Source organism: Gavialis gangeticus, unplaced genomic scaffold, assembly GCF_001723915.1.
Source record: "Gavialis gangeticus isolate Ggan-Ray unplaced genomic scaffold, GavGan_comp1, whole genome shotgun sequence".
Classification (NCBI taxonomy): domain Eukaryota; kingdom Metazoa; phylum Chordata; order Crocodylia; family Gavialidae; genus Gavialis; species Gavialis gangeticus.
In genome coordinates this window covers 45,348,529-45,362,287 of record NW_017728992.1, presented here as the reverse complement: position 1 = coordinate 45,362,287, position 13,759 = coordinate 45,348,529, and the positions used below count along the sequence as shown (strand labels likewise).

General features: G+C 39.2%; 1 protein-coding gene across 1 annotated transcript in view; it reads right to left on the bottom strand.

The window, feature by feature from the left end:
* GMDS (GDP-mannose 4,6-dehydratase) overlaps nucleotides 1-13,759 on the bottom strand; it is a 663,276-nt gene that overhangs the window by 373,965 nt on the left and 275,552 nt on the right. The window contains exons 5-6 of the mRNA XM_019521870.1: nucleotides 13,352-13,544; nucleotides 12,388-12,492 (exon numbers count right to left, since the gene is read on the bottom strand). Coding sequence (XP_019377415.1) covers nucleotides 12,388-12,492; nucleotides 13,352-13,544 — 298 coding nt within the window. The remainder of the gene's footprint in view (nucleotides 1-12,387; nucleotides 12,493-13,351; nucleotides 13,545-13,759) is intronic.

The window sequence follows — 13,759 nt, the reverse complement described above, 5'->3', positions numbered from 1 at the left end:
TAATCACATTTCCCTGCTTAGTAGTAACTGAGTAAAAAAAAAAGAAGCAGAGATGATGAAAGTCGAGATTAAGGTATTTTAACTGAGCCAATCAACATTATTTAGCTGGCCACTGTTAGCTTCACGAGCAGCAAAATTAGCTAAAATAATTTTTTAACTAACTTGGACCTATCAGGTGGCAATCTATGTATATAAATAGATAGGAGACTGCCTGGCAGTCTTCTCACTATTCCTCCTAAACTGTCTGTGCACTGAAAACCCTATTTGCCCACATATAGGGCATTTAGTTCCACTGACAGTTGACTAATAGCAGGTGTAAGACGCTGCCTGCCTGGATCACTTGGAGGAATAAGGAAAATAAGCCAGTAAGAATTTATGTCTTTGGGATACAGCATGCTTTCTTTGTTGAAACATGCAAACTTAAAATGTATTATGTGATCTTGACAGCAAAATGATACACAACTGTCTGAACAACTTCTTTTCTACTGGTTATGGCACCTTATACCAAACACTCCTCAATACATAGCTGGATCATACTTAATAATAGGATCTGGCTTCCTACTCCTTCCTACGCATATTTGGTTATAAGTAAAAAAGGCAATCATCTGACATTTGCTGCCAGGAGTACTTTGCATTCGCTTAGCTTGGTAGAAAAACATACATGCTACCCACTGAACCTGATCAGAAGCAAACAGTCAAGGACCAGATATAAATTGGCTGTTTAGTAGAGCAGAACTGTACTCAATGGATCTGGAAATTTTGTATTTACATAGGATAAAAAGAAGTTTTGCATAGAAAATGTTATATACTTAAGTCCTATGGACATAAGGAGTTTAGGGAATAAAAGCCGCACTAGTCAGAAGGTCCCTTTGTGTCTTCTAAGAGAATGGAATTAGTTAACACCTTGCTTTTTATGGTGGGGTTGGCTGACAGGTTCCTCTTATGCAAAAAATGAGGCTGGAGGTGGGGAGAAATGGGGGAGGGGGAAGACTGCCAGTTCCTCTCCTCATTTGGGAGGGGGGAAAAAAGAGAGAGGGAAAAGGGAAACCTTGGAAAAGCTGGCCAGCTCATCTTTTGGGAGACTCAGAAGACCCAGCTGTCATGTTGTAGGGATTTTCTGGACTTTTTCAGGAACATGTGTGACTGTCCTCTTTAAGAGAAAGGTAGAAGGGGGAATGGAAAGTTGTAAAAGAAAATCACTATTACAAAGACACCCCCCCCAAAGTGGTAAAAAATCTGCTATATTGAGATAACCTACAAATAAACACAAAAGTGAATATTACCTCCAACACATTTAAGTTCCATGACTTCTTTTTATATTAATCTGACTACAAGTACTTTGACAGCCTCAACCTGCAATATAACACCTTGCAGTTTCCTTCTTAGCTGAGACCTATCAGAGAAATGAACGGCTATATCCTTTCCCTCTGGCTATACAATAATTGTGTGATGACAAGCGTTCTACCTGGGGTACTATCGGAGGAAAGAAAGCTCCACTACTGAATGATCTAGAAAATGATGTCACATACAGAATCACAGTAGTTATTACTTTTTCTAACACAATGTAAAAACCAAAAAAAAAAATTATCCTGGACACTGCAAACATCTTGCTTTGAAGAATTAAATGAGCCAAATATTCAAAAGGTTAAAGAAATTACAGGATCACAAGAAAGTAGGGCTGGAAGGGACCTCACAAGGTCAACTGGTTTAGCCCCCTGCTCAAGGCAGGATCATTCCCAACTAAACCATCCCAGCCAAGTGTCTGTCCAACCAGCTCTTGAAAGTTTTGAAGCATGGAGAATCTACAGCTTCCTGAGGTAGACTGTCCCAGTGCCTGACCACTCGAAGTCAGAAAGTTCCTCCTAATCTCCAACATAAGCAGCTTGACACCATTGCTTCTAGTCTGGACCCCTACAGCCACAGAGAAATGTCCATTTCCATCCTCTTTATAATTGCCCTTCAGGTATTTGAAGACTGTTATCAAATCCTCCCTCAGTCTTTTCTTCTTCAGGCTAAATAACCCTATTTCTTTTAGTCTCTCCTCATATGTCTTGCCTCCCAGGTCCCTAATAATTTCTATTGCCTTGTGTTAGACTCTTTCCAAACTGTTCACATCTTCCTTGAAGCATGGAGTCCAAAACTGGACACAATATTCCAGGTGAGGGCTTCACCAGTGCTGAATAGAGTGAAAGAATCACTTCCCTTGATTGGGAAACTGATTGAAAACCAAAATCTAACTGGAGACAGCCATTGTAAATTGGAGAAAAAAAATCATATTATATGCATGTGAATGTATATATGTTTCTGTGTACATATATGTATATAACAATAAATATATGTGAAGTTATATTTATTTTACATTGTGTGTGTGTGTGTGTGTGTGTGTGTGTGTGTGTGTATATAAATTAGAGGGGTGATAATATATATCTCCCACTTCTACATAATAAAGTTATATATGTGTGTATATGTGTGTGCACATAAAGTTATACATATGTGGAATACATCGTATTTCACAGTGTGCTAGCCAAAGTTTGAAGCCAAAATATTTACCCTTAAATTTTCACCTCGACTTATACACCATATCAATACTTTGAAATAAAAAAATATTACATTTCAAAGTTTGTTCATCTTTGAAACAGTCAAAGCAAAGCAAAGAATGGCTGCCAGCCTTAAAAATGTGTTACAATTAATCACACAATAAGACAGTGATAATAGTTTGAATGTATGAGGCACAGTCACATTAATTATATGAATTAGTTACCATAATAATATCCATTATGATTGGACCATTGTTTTTCCCCTTTGTGTAAAAATGCAACGATTCTCTTTGCTTGTGGCATGATGGAGATCTAAGCGAGGATGAAGATGCTGAAACTTCCAGTGTTGAGCATCCATACGACATTAGATGGCTGGATGGAACTGTTTGGGCCCGACACTTCTGAAGATTAAAATGACTGACGGATTTTAAACTGTGCTCCGGAAATTGTTCGTTGTATATAACTTGTGGCTTGTGATATTTAGCATAACCGTCATCAGAAATGATCATGGCAGCGATTGTTCATTCTGAATTCTTCCCGCTACAACAGAATACTTACTGTACATGGAGTTTTTTTTACAAATGAATCATTATAAAATGTGGGTCGGCTTCTGCACCAGATCTACAAAAATCATAACTTTTTTGATCAGAAATGTGGGGTTGACTTATACACCATGAAATACAGTATATACTGTATTTATATTTATGTATTAATTACACAAAAGTATGTTCTATGTAATTAATACTTCATATTATATGTTATTCATATTGTGTATGTATTCATATGTATATATATAAATATATATTAATATATATAATACATATATTATGGAGTATTAATTACATAGAACACAGTAGAGAGAGAGACATTAAGGGAGATGAGAAATTATGAAGTTTATATATAAACATTATTACACAGAATTAGAAAGCAAGAAATGAGGGGAAATAAGGAGAAAAAAGAAACAACTTTATCAACAAGAGACATTCAGAAGAAACATCAAAGCCAATTACATGTCACATCTCATCTGTAGCTAGGAAGTTTAAATCTCTAGCATGTGATAAAAAGTTTAATGAACATGTCTCCTTTCTGGCTCTTTAAAAACAATAGTAAGAAAAAGTCTAACCCAAATCCCATGGAAGTAATGATAGTTTTTCCAGAGATTTCAATGAGTTTTGGATCAGGCCCTAACTTTCCCTGAAAAACTTATGTTCTGTTGCATAATGAACTGGGTATTCACTTGAGCATCAAAGTAAACAAACAAACAATCTCAGTGGCTGAAAATTCTCATTTGCATCATTTTGCAGAGCAGGGTTCCCAAGCTTGTAATACTCAAATACTGTGTTTTTTAATAGCGATATGGATTCATAATTCAGTTACTTTTCCTGTTCAATACCATAAAACCAATCTGTTGCAATGACTGCAGCTGCACACACTAAAAAGTATTATTAGAAGAAGTGCTGTGATTTTTAACAATCTCTTATACATCACTCGGGGGGGGGGACAGGGGGCAGGGTTCTAGTTAATTTTTGGAAAAAGTTGTCCACTTTTACTTTCTTTTTAATATTCTACTTCCATCTCTTTGGTGTCTCATTGCTGAAAACAAGAGCTAGCTGGCTTTCTGCAGATGCAAAGACAGTGCCTGTCTGAAGATCACAATTATAGTACTGCTGCACTTGCCCTTCTAGGACCAGTCAAAGTGAAAAACAAAACTCTAGCAAATAATAATGGCAAAACATATTATCTGGCCACACACATGGCATGTGCCAGAGAGACCTTGCACAGTATGGTTAGGATTTTTCTGAGCCTTCTTCAGGATGCTGCAACCTGGGAAGCACTTTGGAAATAAAAGCAAAATCCTAGCTCCTAACATAGAAAGCAAAAAAAAAATACTATCTAAATACTGTGAATATCATAGTTACATATTAAAAATAGCTAAAATTTTGAAGAGCTGACTCTCCTTACACAATAGTATAAATCAGAAGAAATCCACCCTAGGTCAAATGACATACACTAACATAAAAATAGTGAAGGTAACAGGAAGAATCAGACCTGAGAATTTAATGGTGCAACTAACCTGTTTCTCAGACAAAGCAAGCTATACCCAAGTTATCATGGAGTATCAGTCCAAGACTGGAAATTGCATGCCAAATTTTCAGCTGGTATAGATCAACATAGCTCTACTCAATTCAGCACAGCCATGCTGATTTACCATGAGCTGAAGATCTGATCTAGCATTTTTCCTGAAAAATACCCCATATCATCCATAAAGTAACTGTCACAGAGATAAAGGCAATAGCCATATGCAAATAAGGGGGAAAAACCTCCCAATGATTGTTTTCCTTATTAACATTAACTTTTTGTGTTGTTATATATGACGCAAGGGATTTGGTAACCCTTTATTTCTCTATTATTATTAAATATATATTTGCAACACATGACCATGGGACCCAGCATGTGTAATCTGATGTTGCAGCACTGTTTTCAACATGAGGCGCAAGGCTCAGGCAGCAGGTTCAACCACCCTGGAATTTATCATTGCTGGGTTTTTTTAAGTCACCGGGGCTGTCAGAACAAGATGTCCAACATAAGCTCATTGTGTGGGCTTGCTTTTTAACTGTTCAAATTTGTAGTATACTTTCACATCTTACTAACTGTTGCTATGGCTGTACTTCTACAGAGCAAAAGGGGAAGACAGAAGTAAAGGCTATAGAGAGAATCTAAGAGGCTAATTCACAAAATATGTGTTACCCTCAAATCTGAGTAATTTTGAGGATTAGGACACCTCTCAGATTAAGATTAAGACACTCAGGCATTCTGAGCAGATTTGCACATTATTATCCAGGAGTAGACTTGCACAGTAAACCTCGGGTGTTCTGAGTAGACTTGCACATTATTATCCAGGTGTCATGGTGTTAGCTATTAAAACTACTAAAACTCCTTTTTAAACACATTGTGAAAACTATGGAGATGGCAAAGAACTTTTTTGTTTTGATTTATTTTAAAATGAAAATAAAATGCTTTAATAAAGATATCTTCTTTCCAACAGCTTGAAATACAAGAAAAACAATTTCTCCTATGGCTTCCTATGAAGGTTTTTGGTTAGATTTCTTATTGTGTAATGCTGTTTTTACCACAGAGGAACTTTAGAAAAGACACACTAGTATAAAGCTGTTTTGATGCAATGGTGAATCAGACCTCTTATCTGCAGAAAATATATTCCTTGAAAGTTTCCCTCTGCACAGATTATTCCACTGCAGGACCCACTGGTTAAAAAGTCTACTTTTCTTTTCTTTGGCCCAAGATACGTAAGCTTGCTTTGGGAGTGTTTAATGGCCCTTCTACATAAGGATTTTTTTCAAAGTATTTGTTTCCATTTTCTTAAAACAGAATTCAAACCAGTGGGCTACCTTTTAAATAAATCCTTCAGGCCTTTTTCCCCCCCATTTCATGACTCACTAAGTGTCAAGATCAAAATACATTTAAACTTAGGACTGATTATATAGATTGACCTTTGGGGATTTTAATGCTCCTGAGAATCATGCTGAATTGCCTCACATTATTTACCCAGAATAGAGGTGTTGCATAAACAAAAATAGTGCCAGCAACCCCACAGCCCAATGATTATGGACCCCAAACTCCTGTATCAAGGCAAAAGAGGAGGATTCCATGTTTTTTTAGTTGGATTCCCAATGTAACCTTTTTATCTACTCTCTATTCCTCTGATATCTGAAATGTTAAGGAAAAAGGTCACAGAGAAGTGAGCTGTTCCCAATTTTGTCTTGGTTCAGGTCAGACCCATTGACCAATCAGAGACAGTCAACATGGAAGACAAATTTGCTGGTGGCTTATTACTCATTCCTCCATTCTGTACTTGATCAACCCACAACACCAGGCTAGCAATACACTGAAATGCATTTTGTCAGCCCTCCTCATTTAGTGTGAATCTTACAACATGGATGCACAGAAGCCAGCCCACAAGACTACTACAGAGGCTTTTACAAACTTTGCCTCTGCAAATACAGGCCCTATAGCAAGCCTGGGAGATGCTCAAGAGAGATGTGCAGAATACTACACAGGTGGAAAACTTCTGCATGAGAAACACTCAAATGTACAAAGTACTAATGGCTAGGGACAGAAATAACATGTAAAAAAGTATAAGCAACTGGAAACCAGTTCAACTCTGTAACACTGTAACTCTGTAACATAATGGCTAGGGACAGACATTCAAAAAGCCTGAGCCCGAATTGAATCTTTGCAGGTTAGTTTAACCTGGCTATGCTGAACTAGTTGGAAACTGGACAGACATTCTCTCTGGACTGAGGAAATTCAGGCACATTCCTGTAGTGGCTCAAGCTAGAAGCCAGGAAGCGTTACAGCAGCCCTCCCTTCCCTTCTGCACGGAGCTGAGCTGAGGGGGGCATGACCAGGTCTTGGCAGAACCTCTGATTAGGGAGGTCTGTGTGCACAGTCGCAGGCTTTTCCCCACTTGCTGTTCAAGGGGCAGGAGTGTTGTCAGCCCCTAGCCCCAGGCTAGCACTCTGAGGCAAGGGGGTGGGGTAATGCATCTGTTGGTGATACAGAGATTTTCAATCTCTCTCCTTGTTTCCTCAGATTGTCTGCAGCAAACTGACAGGCAAGCCAGCCAGCCAGGGGGCTGATAACAGTCTTTATCACCTGATTAGCAAAACAGTGGTCTCTTTCCTATTACTTCAAACTTCTTAAACAGCTTACTGGGCTGACCTGTTGATTAGCTCCAAAAGCCCTGCTCTGTCTGCCTGCCTGTCCCAGTGAAATTGGAGACTCACACTCAGACACCTCTCCCCATTAACTAGCATACCACATGCCTTGGGTCCCTGGCACTGGGGCCTGGGTTGTGGGAGATGGGAAGGAGGGGGTTAGGACAGGGGGAAGCCAGGCAGGCCCTGCTGTGTCCACACTTTCTGCCGGACACTTATACAGCATTAGCAACCATACCACATGCTGACTATGGTCCATGCTGTGGGAGAGAGGAGGAAGAGATCCCTGCTTAAGCAGCAAGTGCTGAGAGGGGAGGGGAAGGGGAGGGGAGGGCATGGGGAAGTCAGCAGATCCTGCTGTACCTGCAAATCTTAGCCAGGGAGCAGACGGGAGGGGCCAGCCCTGCCATGGAGCAGAAAGCCTCACCCAACCAAGAGAGCATACTGGGATGCTGGGGGACTCCAATTTATCTTAAAGCAGCAAGTAGTCTGGGACAGATGGTGCATAAACAGGTTTGACCCAAATCAATTAAGTCTGATACTACATACAACCAGGTTTATCTTAAACCAGTTTCAGTTATTCTGAAACTGGTTTATGTACACTGAGCTTCTGTTGTTACAGGTTTAAACCAATTTCTGATCACTTAAGCTGGTTTATGTGTAATGTTTGTCCCTTGCCAATAGGGCTAGGGACATAATAACTGGTTGAAGTGATCAGAAACTGGTTTAAACCTGTAACAGAACAGAAGCTCAGTGCACATAAACCAGTTTCAAAATGAGTGAAACTGGTTTGAGATAAACTTGGTTGAATGTAGTATCAGACTTAACTGATTTGGGTCACACTGGTTTATGAAACTTCTAACCCAGACCCCTTCCTGGTTCAAGTTAAATCACAGTCTTCCAACTTCCCAGCATGCTTTCCAGCCCTGGGCTGGGCTGGGCTGTGCTGTCTGCTTCATAGAGCAGGGCTTGCCCTGCCCCGCCCCTCTGCTCCCTAGCTGAAAGGGATTGCTTCCCTGAGACTGGCATTTGGGGCTGGGGGGATGGGGCTTGGGGCTTAAAAGACCACTTCGCCCACTCAAACTTCCTGCTGGCTGCAACTGTGGACTACAAATCCTAGAGGCAGCTGGAAGCAGGATGAACAGATAAGCAACCCTCAGAGTCCTGCTGCTGTTATTTCGGACTACAAATCCCAGAGACCTTGGGGGCAGCAGAAACACACAGCCCATGCTGGTGCCAGAAAGTAGTGTTCTACCGCCTCTTGGCTTCTGGCCTGAGCCACTGTAGGCATGTGGCTGCATTTCCTCAATCAAATGTAAATGTCTGTTTACTTCTATTTCAATTTAGTCTCTGCAGCTTAGACTAACATGCAAAGACTGAATCAATTCAGCCTTGGGCTTTTTGACTGTCTGTACTTAGGCCCTTGGGACCTAGCATACATCAGTCTAACTCCTCATCAGATCACTGGGCACACTGCTTCCCACAGACCCCCAAGCTTGATGCATTCCAACACCACCCTCGATGTAGAATTGTCTCTTAATGGCTCAGTGGAACACGGAACCTACAGTACTAATACCATACAATATTTGAAGGAATTCAGTTTTGTCTGCTTTTACCTTTCCAACCTCTTAAATTGGCAAGCAAACTACTTTCCGGCATTTTTCACTATTTTTATACATTTTCCTTCCCAGACAACACAAATTGTTATCTTTGTAAAGTTATAAAAGTTATGAATGGCTATTAAGAAGTTACTTTAGCTCTTTTTAGACATTCTGACACTAAAACTGTAGCAAAATGGCACCAATCTGTGGTTACTGCTACTTTCATTGCTTATGTTCCTGTTGTAATGAAGCAAGGCTGAATCCATTTCTAAGAAAGGGCTCCCTGTTCATGGCAAATGTGGATTTTTTTCCCCTAGTAAAAGCAACGCTTGTAACTTTAAATCACAAACTTGCAATGTCCTTAGGGACATTAAAAGTATCAGGAGGAGGTTTAGGACTGGAAGCTGCGTTGGACTGGTCTCAAAGCTGGAACAGAATGCCAGTACAGCCTAATGGATAGAAAGCAGGAACGGGTACTGAAATGTTTCTTCTTCTTCAAAATGGCAACAGTTTTTAGAAGGCATCCTGACTTGAAAATTAATTTAGATGATGTACGGTTGACCCTTTAATTCTTAAGGCATACCAGAAATGCAAGAATCTGTCATTGCTTGTCCTGTTATACAAAAAGACTGTTGATTTTATTTTTTTCTTGCCATTTTTTATGCTGGTTGATCTGTTTTCAATTGTATCACCCTGTACTAACTCAAAATATGTATAGCAATCTGGATATTCCTGGTATCAAATCCCATGACATCACTAGAATATACTGCAGTGACTTGTTTACTACTGCATAAAGTATACACTCATCACCCCATAAATCAGGTATGCAAATGGATAATATCATGCAGCTATTTAACATTGTGAAACTATAGTGGGCTTGAAATGCATGAAGGGGGAACTGCAGAATCCAAAAGTTAATGCGATCAACAAAACTACTATGAGCTTTATTTAATACAGCTTTATTCAGGTTTTGTACCACTTAAATGTCACTGAAAACCAACTGCATTGCAGTGGTGTAGAAATGGAGTTAAGCCATATTCTATCAGCTCCATAATTTGGTGGTGTTTTCTCTATGGAAACTGAGTGGAGTTTTTCATGGAATTGTAAGGATCCTGCCATATACAATGCATGGATAGAGTGGTGATGACACATAGAGCACCACCAATTTAAATGGGGCACATAAAGATAAGTGCCAGGATCAGGGCCCCAGTAGTTATTTAACCTGCAATGATATGTCCACGCCCTACACTAGACAGCACAGAGAACAGCTTCCACATACTAAGCTTGAGTCCCCTGGCACATATATCAATCTTACTTTGCAGTTCATAGTAATTAAACACTATTGTGTCAATCCAAGTGCCAAATTACTATAAAAACCCAGAATACTGTTTCTAGTGAAAGTCTATGACAGTGCTTACTTCTACAAAAGTCAAATAATTTGGACTTAAATTAAATAAAATAATTTAACAATTTTCTTAAATATGTACTTTTTCCTTAACCTGGTACCAAAGGATATAAAAGATTGTGGCTGACTCTCTGTTGTTCTGCACCACTTGTGCAGTCCTACAAAAAAGTGGATATGTGGTATCAATTTGCAGCAGTCAAGGATTTGATACAGTAAGAAAGTGATTCTAGCTCTGATAAGCTACCAAATTGTACATTAGTAAATGACCCCAAAAATGACCATTGCAAAAGCTGTGTTTAAGGCCAAGTATGACAACTAAAACAACCTGAGGCTGAATTGATTCAGTCTTTGTAGGTTAGTCTAAACTGCACAGATTAAATTGAAACAGAAGTAAATAGATGTTTACTTTTGATTTAGGAAATGACGCCACACGTCTGCACTGGCTCAGCCCAGAAGCCGGGGGTGCTAGAGCACAGCTCTCTGGCTGTGTGTTCACTTCCTCTTCCTGCTCCCCTGAGGTCTCTGTGCTTTGCAGTCCAGAATTACACCATCAGGACTCTGCAGGGTTGCTTATCACTTCCTCTTCGTGCTTCCAGGTGCCTCTGAGATTTGTAGTCCGCAGCCAGCAGTAAGTTTGAGCAAGGGAAGGGGTGTTTAACTCCTCCTCCCTAGTCCCAGACCCCAGTCAGGGTTTGTAGTAGGGAATGTCCCTCCCTTCCCCCCTGTAGACTGGACTGCTTCCCCAGCTGGGTTTGCCCCCCTCCCCGCCTGCCCCAACCTCCCTCGTCAGCCAGCCCTCACTGCTCCAGCTAGGAAGCAAAGAGACTGCTTTTTGGAGCAGACAGCCCACCCCAGCCCAGGGCTGGAAAGCATGCTGGGATGCTGAGGGACTGTGATTTAACTTGAACCAGGAAGGGGGTCTGGGACCGAAGTTTCATAAACTGGTTTGACCCAAATCAGTTCAGTCTGATACTGCATTGAACCAGGTTTATCTTAAACCAGTTTTCGGCATTTTGAAACTGGTTTATGTGCGCTGGGCTTCTGTTCTGTTACAGGTTTAAAACAGTTTCTGATCACTTAAGTCAGATTATGTGCAATTTCTGTCCCTAGCCTACATGTGCCTGGGATCTACACTATTCTAATTGAGTTGCAATTATAGTTTATGATATATCTGTCTGTATCATCACCATTATAGAGTTTTGTGCTAGAATGGAATTTACGTAATTATATTTCCCTATAACTTGGATTTACTTTTCATTAGTGACAGATGACAAGAAAATGTTTCTAAAGTGAAAATCTGGCTTCTTGTTTTAATTCAATTATTTTCTTAAACAGTACACTTGAATATAATTCTAGAAGTTTATGGGTAGTAGAAAATTTTCACTGTGGTGAAAACTCTGGTGCATAATTTACATTCCAGATTAGTATTAACTGTTCATTTTTACTGGGAAGAAAATAGTTATTAAATGGAGTATACAATCATCTGTATTCTACCCATTCATATTGGTATTAAGGACTAACTGGTATTACAATAAAAGATAGCTTGCAGCCCTGAGAAAGAACTTTCACAGTCTTGTGAAATGAGGTGTTCTTTAATCCACAGTCTTATACATACTAGGATGAATTCAGCACCTATGAATTTCAAAAAATTATTATTTTTACCCCTTTATTTGTTATTTGTGTGCAAAGTAGGCATTAAATTTTGCCTCCTTTCCACGTGCAATTGCCTACTCTAGCATTTTAAATACTGGTCTTTTAAATGTCATCTTTACAAGTTAGCATTAACACACCTATCAAGGTGAATAGGCAAATTCACAGAGACTGTTTCGATTAATCTAGGACAGTACTAGTTTAGCTTATATGCAGAAGGATAAAGTCAAAACCAAAAGGGGTTGGAAATAGAATTTATGTTTGAAAGTGAAGGCATGCATTCTGCAGACGCTAAATCTATCTTGGGGGTCATATAAACACATCAAGCAAGCTGGGAGTTAGAAACCTCTGCTTTAGAACACTGGTAAATTTAAATGAAACCTGTGGATATATTGCTTCTTTTTTACTGCTCAGATGTACAATGGGGTGGTAATAGAGTTTTTCAAAGATTTTCTAACCTCTCCTGGGACTCTCATGATTGAAGAGAATGCCATTCACAGCAAACAGATTGTAGGCCTCCCTGAAGTTCACCACAATCCAGTAGGCATACAGTTTTGCTGCTCCTAAAAAAAAATTCAAAATATTATATACATACCCTAATGCTTGTGTATAAAATATATATGAAATACACACATATGCACACCTACTACATATACACAGAGTGAATAAAGTCCACCTTTCAACAAAGCAAATTAAGAGTTTGATTAATTCCCTTAGTGTGTCATGTTTCACCATGAAAAAAAATCCAGCCTAATAAACAGTAACTGAATGAGAAAATAGTCTTTTCTATATAGCTGTAGTGCTGGTCAGGAAGTATTTAAGCACCTCTCACTTGTTTTCTTATGCACACACAAGCATAGCACTTTTTCTTTTACAATATAATTAACACAGCCAGAGCGTGTGAAATATGCCACTGTGGTGACCTCTGCTAATAAAAAAAAAATGACATTGGGGGAATAAGAGAGAAAATCTGGTGCCTTAGCATTCAAACTGATTTGAAACTTTATCACTATAGTCTTCCATGCACATTGCTTTAATAAGTGTTTCAAATTTAATGCAAGTTCATGAGACAAGTGAGCTCTTGGGAGATTTTCATTTAGGCAACAAAAAATATGAAACCTTATCACTTCAGTGCTATCTTACAATCCTTCATGAAGAAAGGACTACTCCTCCCCTCAATCTTTTGAAAAGAATTCTCCATTCCAGATTTGAATGAACAAGGTTTTGTGAAGTGAAATGGTAATTTGCAACCCTCAGGCAATGGCAGTAAATGCTTTTTATATAGTAATTCATAAAGGTATGCCTCTAAACATGTCTAGTCACTTTTGTTCTATTTTCATTTTAATCTCACACCCAAATTACTTCAGCCCCGAAACATGAGCACAGTGGACAGCCAGGCATACACACGCTAAGAATACTCACCATATGGCGATCTTGGGTAAAAAGGAGTGGTCTCCTTTTGTGGTATTTCTTGCACTTTCCCAAAAAGTTCACTGGTTGAGGCTTGGTAGAACTTCACAGAGTTGATAAGGCCACATGTCTTAATAGCATCCAAAAGCCGTAAAGTGCCAACTCCATCAACATCAGCAGTATATTCTGCCAGGTCAAAAGAAATCTTGGGGGAGGAGAGAGAAGAAATAAAGACATTTATTTTGGGCAACCACAAGTACTATAAGTATGCACAACAGTATCACATTTATACTATATTTGTAACAGAGCCATCTATACAACTTTCAGGAAGAATTCAATTTTTAAACTTACAAACATTGGCTGAACACTTTATTTTTCAAAATGAACTAATAAAACAAAACTTGCCCCTACCCCTAATCA